This window comes from Dermacentor silvarum, chromosome 9 (genome assembly GCF_013339745.2).
Source record: "Dermacentor silvarum isolate Dsil-2018 chromosome 9, BIME_Dsil_1.4, whole genome shotgun sequence".
Classification (NCBI taxonomy): domain Eukaryota; kingdom Metazoa; phylum Arthropoda; class Arachnida; order Ixodida; family Ixodidae; genus Dermacentor; species Dermacentor silvarum.
The window spans coordinates 109,972,202-109,982,812 of record NC_051162.1 but is presented as its reverse complement, the minus strand read 5'-3'; the positions used below and the strand labels follow the sequence as shown (position 1 = coordinate 109,982,812).

General features: G+C 46.4%; 1 protein-coding gene across 1 annotated transcript in view; it reads left to right on the top strand.

Moving 5' to 3' along the window:
• The first annotated feature begins 103 nt into the window (after nucleotides 1-103).
• LOC119463813 (uncharacterized) overlaps nucleotides 104-10,611 on the top strand; it is a 32,926-nt gene continuing 22,418 nt past the window's right edge. Inside the window, exon 1 of the mRNA XM_037724636.2 lies at nucleotides 104-337. Within this exon, the coding sequence (XP_037580564.2) occupies nucleotides 280-337 (58 nt within the window). The 5' untranslated portion in view covers nucleotides 104-279. The remainder of the gene's footprint in view (nucleotides 338-10,611) is intronic.

The window sequence follows — 10,611 nt, the reverse complement described above, 5'->3', positions numbered from 1 at the left end:
GCTGAGGGGGGAGCCTCTCGCTCTATTTGTATTGCAGACATGTCGGGCGTCCGCGGACACTTACAATGCTTTCGCGACCGGCTCGCTCATTGTTCGACGAGCGAGTGTGCTCTACTGTTGTTACTGCTGCTGAAACCACTGCGACAGCGGTCCGTGGAAAAGAAGAGGGCAGAAAAAAAAAGGTGTCGAAGTGCCCGCTTCTGCGGCCTGGGCCCCAGGCTGCCACCCCACTAGCCGCGGTTCTGTGAGAGTGAAGAACGAACAAAACCGAAACATTCTATGGCGCCCGTCAATTGCTGGATCCTGGCCTTGGCCGTAGCCTGCGCGCTTTTTCAAGGTGAGCTACGTGTCTGCGAGTATAAGCGGTGTAATTCTGGAAGATTGATAAGCAGAAGCCCTGATTGATTAATGGGGGACATTTCATCATGAAGTAAACAAGATTAAGTGGAGTCGCTCATGCTGCATATTACATATGACAAGTGATGAGTGGTCAAAACAGAGCAACATGACATAAAGTGAAAAGAATGGCTCGGTCTGCCATGAAACAAACGAATTCACGATGTTAGAAAATGGGCGGACATAGAGTCTGGGCCTTTAAGGTAGGAATAAGGTAACCAAACAGCTTAGGCTCAGGTGAGGAACAGACACAGATGGACACGTGTGTGCAATATACGATGAAACAGCGAATTTGTATTCGAGTGGCAATTATTCGCTGCGTGTGGACTGAACGACATCAGTGAATACGCAGCGGGAAGTTTTGTCGGCAGACATCTATAGACTCGTGGTATCGTTTCAAAATAGGCCTACACACACAGATAATGCTTACATTCATTCATACTGCGATGGTCTCTTGTGTTTAAATCTAGGTGTTCCCCGACATAGACTACAAGTTCCGCCAGCAAGAGTGAGTTCAGAGAAAGCCCAGATCACGGAAAAAATTACCGTTGTCCGCAGCCTCTGCATATAACCTCTAACTGCGAAGCACACTGCTAAGTCGCTTGCTGATCTTGGTACGTTTCTTCTTGTATTTTGAGTACAATAAGCATTTTTTCTATAATGTATTGCGCAAACGTCACCACGCGTGTACATAGGCCAATAGCACCAACATTATAAACATCGCCGAAGTCCTTCTCTGGCCGATGTTTTCAAATGAACTGGTGCTCGCACTCGGTACCATACGCTACGTACATATGATCAAATGTTGGCACATCAGCAGCAAATGAAATGTTCTAGATGCGTAAGAGTGTAATAATCAGGGAAACGATTGGTAACACCAGTATTCTAATAACCAGTATTAGGTGCAACAGCAGCTGTCCCTTATCGCTTTTTCTTCACATGCCTTTTCTATAGATCATGACCCTATGAGCAGCGCTATATATAATCCGAGGCGCCTGTGAGAGCGAGCTCTCATTGTCTCCGTGTATAGCAAGGCGGTATTATGTGACAGCTGCATTGCCAGATTTCACGGCTGGAGCGCATGACGTCTGTGAAACAAGTTTAAGCGAATAACGAACTTCATATATCGCTGACTCCTGTCACGAGCGGCGAAGGGATCTCTGGGCCAAGCCATTGATACCTCTTGAGAATGCGTAAACCAAATATCGTACGTTCTCAATGCATTCCTGCTCTCAATAATGAAACCAATGCGAAAGAGTTCTTAGACAAAAAAACGCATGTAAGCAAAATGCTGTGACAACTTCCACGTCCTGCTCTAATGTTGAGTGTGAGACATCCCATTGGTTGGGTGTCAGAAGCTTTAGTTCTTACACTGTCCACTTAAGTATATATGAAGCTGTTAGCTGATTTGAACAGAACTTGTTGAGGTAAGCGACGAAATATAAAATTGTAAAAAAAATATTTGCTGCACATGTTCTTGTTATTTATATCTTCGAAAACTACATAACAAGAGCGACACTAGTAAAATGCTAAGCTTGACTTGTCCTACGCTAAAGCCTACGAGATAGATATATTGGAAGTATGTGAGCGGCACCTGATGGTGCCATTAAAGCAGAAAAAGTTGACGCGTACGCTTGTTTTCTGAAGTGTTTTTTTTTTACGTGTAAGTTCATTGCGGGAACACTAAGAAAGACCACTTTTCAATATAGCGGTTCTGGTTATACTGTACACTACGCGTCATTTTTGAATGGTTTAGACCCTCCAACTGTTGTGGTTTACCTAACTCTCACGCCAGATTTTCTGATGAATTAAGAACTATGATCATTATCTTGGAGATTTCTTATTTCAAGTTCCACCAATTTCCACAATCATTGCCAAAGCTTTGAATAGACCTCCTCCTATTGACCCCTAGCATCAGAATTGGTCTTTAGAAGGGTAAATTTACATTAAATGTCACAGTGGGGATGACGAAAGGCAGCGTCTTTGAACATTAATGACAATTTTACAGCGAAGCAGCATATGGCTAGGCGAAACGAAAATCCGTCCGTCCGATGTGCGCATAAATTATCATCATCAGCATTGGCTCGAGTGTCGTCGTCGTCTTCCGCAGCTAGCTCGTTGTTGCCCCTCGGTGCAACCGTGCGAACTCGCTCGGGCCACTGCTCCCGCGTTCGTCGTCGTCGTCTTCTTCCACAGCTGGCTCCGTTGCCGCTCGTGATTCTAGCATAGAATTTCCCTTCTCTTCTGTCGTCGTAATGGGGAGGCCGCGTTTACGGGGGTATGAGCCATTGCTTAAGGGGTATGAGCCATTGTTTAAGGGGGTATGAGCCATTCTTTGCCTTACGTGATGGACAGATTTAATTTTGAAGCTATTTAATTTTTGAAGAATTGCAAGCTGCAATGCGACAACGGCGGACTGCGGGCATACCGTCAGTGACGTCGTTCTCTGCGTCGCAGTCGAACGTGTGTGTAACCTCATTAAGAAATACGAAGACGTAACAAATAATTGAGAATTACTTTAATGAACCGTCGGGATTAACCCAGCGATAAATACCGGGGCCTCAGTTTTCAGCTTCGCTGGTTTTCAGTTAATTTGGGGTGCTTTAGAAAATTTGTCCGGATATATGAAACATAGTTTCTCCTTTTCGTTCTCATACGCACCAGAACCATCGCACTGATTAAAAAGAAAGAATGTTGCTCAGCGTTTTCTTCAAACAGACATTAACGTTAATTCACATTAACAACCTGTAGGAAATATATTGTTGATATTGTATTTAATATTTTGATGCAGGTACCTCAAACCTCACGCTAGCTCAAAGCGGTGAAACTAAAAAGTGAGCACGGGGCCTATCAAGTTGAAAAAAGTCTTATCTATAGAATTCTATATAATATGTTCTTTGAACTATATAAAGTGTTTTATGAACCATGTAGGGGATGAAATGTGATTTGCGTTTCATGGCACAACGGCATTTGCCGCCATACTGTAGCGAAATGCGTTGCCGGAGGATGTGGCTCAAATATTTGAGGAAATGATTATTATCTTTTCCACTGTAGCTAATAACCTTTGATACTTTTGTCAGTAGTTCAAATTTTCCCAATAGAAAGTCACCTGCATCGCTTTTCAATTTACCCACTTTACAGCTGCAGTGACCTCGCAGGTGTGCCGTGGGTTTTTTCAATAGGGCAAACTTGCGAAATAAAACAACGTAAGCACTGAAGGTATTTCGTGTCACTTTCCACGACCTGAAAACAATATGTGAAACGTCTTGCGATCGATGCATTGTCGTAACATGAACGACGTTTAGCTCAATAGAGGCCTGTACTTGGTGTATCTTAACTTGCATGCAATGCTGCATACATCCGCCTGCTGCAGTTCGTTTTCAAGGACACATGAAACGCCGAGAGGGTCAAAATAACGATGACTACAGCCCTGTATGCTTCCTGCCCTCACAAATGTGCGCTATTTCAACACTCACACTAAGAAGCCTACTTCTGGATCGGGACCCTTGGTGGTGCTTAACCTGTAAGAAAGAAGATTGTGACATTCTGTGCGTTGTCCAGGGTTGCTTGAGGCAGAAATGCTGATTCAGCCACATGCTAATGAGCCTGCTGGGATCCTAATTTTCACATAGAAATGGCCCGGCAATCGTTGGAAACGGGATAATCATTCCAATGAGCATAATGTACGGTGCTTTACTGGAATAAAAATCCCTCTCGCACAAACGTTATAATGGGATATCTATTCTAATGCGCAGCAAGTCAGGTATGTTATAGGAATAAAAAACCCTCTCCTCGAAACTCCCCGCTTCCCCTGCTATGCGTGAGTTGTACCAGCCTGGTGTTTATAAATATTGTAATTTCATCAGTCAGTATATGTCTCCGGCACCTACTAGGGCATTGTTCTCTCACCATACAGGCGCGAATGCGTACAGTAGTGGTGCAGCATGTTTCTTGGGTCTGAATATAGACATCGAAGCACGATACGAACAAGAAGAATAGGTGGTTCGCGTGTTTTTTTTTTCTTGGGGTAACCGTTTTTAGCAAACTTGACTTTGTTTTCCAGAGTTGTACACTGACTCCAAGGTAAATTTTTATTTTACTATTCATCCCAGCAGCCTGGAACATCTAAGTAACAACCGCAGTAGTACACAATATAAATGAAGTCGAAGTAATTACACGCCAACCAACAGCAACAGAAGCCACAGATTGACACTCTGAAGCCGAACATATGACTACTGCTAGGCTCATAAAATGAAAGATCGTTCTTAGTGTCCACTTTCTTGAACGAATGGCCGTGCGATAAAGAGAAATCAAAAAGCCCACTCTATCTACGCCACCCGTGCTGCGTTTGTAGGCGCTTACAACTGCAGGCCGCTTCACGTCTACAACCTTTTCCCGCTTTCCTCGACAGCAATAAAATTGGATTTAAGGGTAACAGTCCTGTTATCCATCCATCTTGTTATTGCCACCTTTCCATCGCACCTCAACAACGCAGTCAGAAGAACCACGACCGTTCTTCTTCAGCTCCTTTTCTGTCCTCAAGGGGCCCTTCTCCATCTGTTTGATCTGAGAGTGCCGGCAGCAAATAATTTCCTGCTCAGCATTTCACGGAGAGTGGCAGAGATGTTATGTAATTGTCGAAAAAATGTTTGTGCCCCACACCAGATGGAGTGCGATCGGCTAATTGCAAAGCTATTGCGCCTGTGACACCAAACTGCTGCTTCACGTGGTCTGCAAGCCTTATTGCGGACCCTTGATAGGGGAGAAAGTCGTAGTCGAGGCCAGATTCTCTGCAAAGCATAAATATTGTGATGCCCCTTAATCTCGCACATTGCTTGATATCAAGGTGCCATTTGAAAGGCACCGTCTGTTCATCAATGCAGAGGTGTTCTTCTGCCATCAGTTCATTGTACCTGCTTTGAAAAGTATCTAGCAGGGACCGCACCTTCCATAAACACTCACTGGAGTCCGGAGTATTCACATCAACAATATGAAGGCTTTCGAAAACTTTTCGAAATGGTGGCGCGACAGTCCTGCCAAAGCGACAAGATCGCACCTCATGCTCGGCTTCAAATACAGCCGCAGCCTTGGGTAGCGGAGAACGCCCATTGTGAGGTGGAGAGCGACAAGATGCCTTAGGTGATGATGACATAGAAGAAGGATGTACAACGGTAAAGGCAAGTTCAGCATCCTCATGGCTATCAACAAAGTCCAAAAAGGTCCTTCAAACGTGTCATCTACCTTCCAGAGCATGGACGGAGTCACGAATACAATTGAAAGTTCACAAAAACTCGCCGCGAAGAAGCTTGTGTATGGGCTTCTCCTGCGTGAGCACCACAGGTGCCAAGCAAGGTAATTAAATTATGTAAAGAGCAGCGATCAGCTGCTCCAGTACGGCGAGGACATGCACGGCGCTTTTAGCGGCCGGAGTCTGGAGACCACAGAGAATCACGCGCATTGATTCTAGCAGGCATTTCAGCATTTTTTCAACGCTTTCTTGGTCATTATTTTCAGCTCCTTGCTTGCCTATAGGGTTATCGGCTTTACTAGCCCTATAATCCACTTCTTGACGTAGAGGAACACTACGGCATGGTATCGTGGGCGTGGATCTACTGGGTAGCGAAGGCCACTCCGTGTCTGTGCCACCCAGGGGCGACGAATGTGCGCCCTGTGCTCTCGGAGATCCTGAATTTGCTGTAGGCACGGTTACCGTCCTCGATGCCGGCAAAGGCAGAGGTTGTCGAGGCCCCTGCGGCCCACAATCCAGTTCTCCTGAAGTCATTGGATGGCGCTTCTTATGCGAGCGTTGTCTGTCTCGGCGAACAGATTGAGCAGCCTGTCTATGGGAAGACTTGTTTTTTGCCATTTTCCGGAGAATACGAACTTCCTGCTGCATCTTTGGGCAATCCTTCGACGTTGCTTCGTGAGAGCCAGGACAGTTGGGACATTTCAATGAAGGTGCATCACAGTCGGCGGTATTATGTTGCCCACCGCAACGCTGGCAGGTCACTTGATTTCTGCACACAGCGCTTACGTGACCAATCTTGAGACATTTGCGACACTGCAGAGGCCTCGGGACGAATGGTCGGACGTGGTGTATCACGTACCCCACTTTGACAGTCATTGGCAAAGTTGACGAAGCAAATACTAGTTTGATGCACCGGGAGTTCCCCCGGTGCATCAAACTCCATCTCCATCAAATCATCTCTTCTCCATCGGTGTTTACTGAGCTGCCCTCATGAAAACCAGAGCACCGGTTTGTTTTTTCCGGCGAGCGCAAGAGATACACTTTTTGGCACATACCTTTTAATATAGTCTCAAGCTGAATGCATTTCTACTCCGATTTCTAATTCTTCACAGACATCACCTCCGTATGTCCTGTCTGGTGTCTTGAATTATAGTCGTCTCCAGCCGCTATAATATTCAGTGCACACTCGACATCAGAGCTTTCAGAATCACACTCGGTTTGGGCTTGATCAGGGTGCGCATGGTTCCATGACGTCTTCTTTCAAGTCCTTATATTCGCCGTCAACGTCGGACACGTTCCCATTGTCAAGCTCCTCGAACAGAGCGTTCGTTGTTCCTTGTAGCCGCGTCGAATGGGCTCAGTGGCACGAATAAAACGAAGCCGCAGGTATGACCGCACCTGTGAACAAAGAGAAAAAGACCATCTGAAAGACCAAGCCCGCTCCTACTCGGCCATCTACATCTAAAACACGACGCCGGCATAACCTCAGCCCTCGCCATTTGCAGCCACTGAGCCCTGATGGCGTCAAAATCGCACATGACAAAAACGTGTCATTGTAAATGTGTTGTGCGTGCGAACTGAAAAAAAAGCGAAAGCTTGCACTAGGCTGCGCAGAGCTCAAGAGACAGCGAAGCTGGCCGAAATGCCGACACCGCGTTCCAGCAGACCCGCTCCGTGAATGCGTCTCTCTCTCTGTCTCGGACTTACGGCCATCACTGCGCGTTGCATAGCGCAGCTTGCAACGACGACGCCGCGTTCCAATGGCGACACCGCATTCCACCGCGTTGCAATGCCGACAACGCGTTCCAGCAGACCCGCTCCGTGAATGCATCTCTCCATCTCTCTCTGGCTCTCATTTTCTCTATATCTCTCCCGAGCATAGCGCGCAAAACATCTTCACCTCGCAGAGCATTGGCACGAGCGCATGCGAACGCGCCACCGGTGGACAAAGACGACGACACGCGAACGCAATCATATGGTTCGCATAAATGCATGTTATGCAATCGTGGCTGTATAGCCTAGTGGTTAGGACGCTCGCCTTGAGACTGTGGGTACGCGGGTACGAATCCCGCCTCGAAAAAAAGTTTATTTTCTTTCTTCATTGCTGATGAGGATAGTTTCTTGATACGAACCACAAATTACGGCTGGCTTAAACACCTTCGCTGTTAAAAGTTCGAACGCCTTTGCACGAAGATAGCTATAATATATAAAAAAAACGGAACACATAATTTGGACGAATTTCGTAGCTATAATTGCGCAACATTGAAATTCACCTGCCCCTCGTTTGCCATGTGATGATGATGATGGCCTCACTCTATCGCTCGTACCCACACAGCAGGGAATTGGCCGAGAATTGTCTCCCGGAACTTTTACTTAATGTTTTGAAGTTTTAATATTCGATTTAAAAAATACAAAATTAAAAAGACAGTAAAAAAGAAACAAAACATTCAAAAATTTGTTTTCACCGCAGATTCCTTTTTGTCACTCTTTCATTTGAGGGAACGCCAGAATACTGATGCCGATGGCAGTAAGTGTCTGCGGAGACCACTTTGAGCAAAAAAAAAAAAGAAAAAAAAACTCCAAGTAGTTGTTTCGTGTTTTTTTCGTTCGAGGGCAGATTTTTTTTTTGTGTGACATCAATTGGCACCGTCGGGGCCGAAAGGGTTAACCTACATATTTTCGTTTTGACAGCATTATTAACGAAGAAAAACAGCATGATCAATTGCAATGAAATTTTACACGGTGTGTGATCTGCAAGGAACAGTTCATATTAATGTGAACGCAAGTTCAAATGCGAAGCTGTTAAGACGGCAGGAATGGGATGCGTTTCCAGGTTCACCTGTAATGATGACCGTGGCTTAATTCCGGTTTCCGAGAACGTAAATTTGGGCCTAAACTATGCTTGCCTATTGAAAAAGGATCAATTACCTGTTATAATACCGCCTAAATACGTTTAACAGGCACTCTGTAACATTTTTGTTTCACTACGCATTTCAGTTTCGCATGAAAGTATGGCAATGAACACGATAATTTAACGGTGTTTCAGCAATGACGTTCGTTCGTTCGCAGTGTTATTGCAAAATCTGGTACGGAAGGTTGGAAGAGAAAACTTATGCACTGAAAAAGGTACAGCCCGAGTCCAGACATGGAAAAATGGGTTTCGTAAAGCGTGATTTGAGGCAAGATAACAGTGAGGCAAAGAAGAAAATGTGCCTTCAAGCACATTTTTTATGTGAAAACGCGAGTGAACTGCGGGAACAAATACCCTTCAACAGATGACTAAGCAATACATGGCCTGCACTTAACGCACAGAGAATACTGCGGATAGCGCAGGACTTGTGGCAATTTTTAGTTTGCGGCTAAAACCGATCTCGCGCCCTCTGTTCTTCTGCAGCTGCATAGATGTAGTGCACCCCGTGTGCACTTTTTACATGCAAATGTTTTAGCGCACGTGTCTTGTGCTTTTCATGACGCAGGTAGGGCTAGCACAGATAGAACGCGTATTGTTCATCCGAACAACACCGTCATTTCTTGTTGTGGCCAAACTCCCCTTGGTGCTGAAATGAAACTGATCGCCACAGTAGTGTAACCTTTATGATGCACCAGCGCACAGGTTGTTCTTCTCGACTGAAAATACTGTCCTGCGTTGTTTATGAACTGTTTTTCCCCGTAGATTCTTTAATTAAAGGAAACAAGATCGACCACCGTTCTGCTGAATTTACGGTGGAGGAAGGAATTGGGCATTTGCACACACACACACACACACACACACACACACACACACACACACACCACACACACACACACACACACACACACACACACACACACACACACACACACACACACGCGTACACGCACGCACACACACGCACACACGTACATGCACACACACATGCGCACACACATGTATGCACACGTACACACACACACACGTACACACACACACACACACACACACACACCACACACACACACACACACACACACACACACACACACACACGCACACACGCTCACACATACATGCACACACTCGCACACACACACACGCGTGTACACACACACACATGCATGCACGCACACACGCGTACACACACGCATTCACACACACACGCACACACACATGCACGTGCACAAACACACGCACACACATACATGCACACACACATGCACACACACACACGCACGCACGAACACATACATGTACAGGGTCGTCCACTCTTAGTACGAACACGGCGCCGCGTGGCCACGCTCCGCAGCGCGCCAGCGCACACGGCGCGGCCGCGCATCGAAGCTAAGCGGCGCAGGCGCACAAGGGCTTGGAGGTGGGGCTTCGTGTCGTCTGCTAAAGTGCGCGAGCGCGTTGTGCTTTAGCAGACAACAGGCGGCACATACACGTCTCGCTCGCGCGCTTTAGCAGACGACACGAAGCCCCGCCTCCAAGCCCATGTGCGCCTGCGCCGCTTAGCTTCGATGCGCGGCCGTGCCATGTGCGCTGGCGCTCCGCGGAGCGCGGCCACGTAGCGCCGTGTTCGTACTAAGAGTGGACGACCCTGTACATGAACCGAAGAAGAGAGACACACATGCGAACAGGAATGCACTCAACGACAAAAGCATTTATTCGCTGCCGTCGACCATGGCTACAGGACCTTTTCGTCGCAGGTTATGTTATGGACAATCCATATTCCTTGCATTTCCAATTTCTATTTCCAATAAACATTCACAGTTGTTAGTAGCGCCTGTACCGGCTGTCTCGCCCCCCCCCCCTTTTTTTTTTCCCGCCTATCGCGCTTCGCCCTAGCCAGACATGCATGACGAACTGGCCTAAAATTCTACGTTTCACATACCATTTTCTTGATCGTTTCGCCAGATACAGAAGCTGGCGTTATCAGCTAGAATAGACAAAGATGGCCGAGAGATCTACTTTTATGGAAAAAAAGTAATATTAAACACTTTGACTCCGT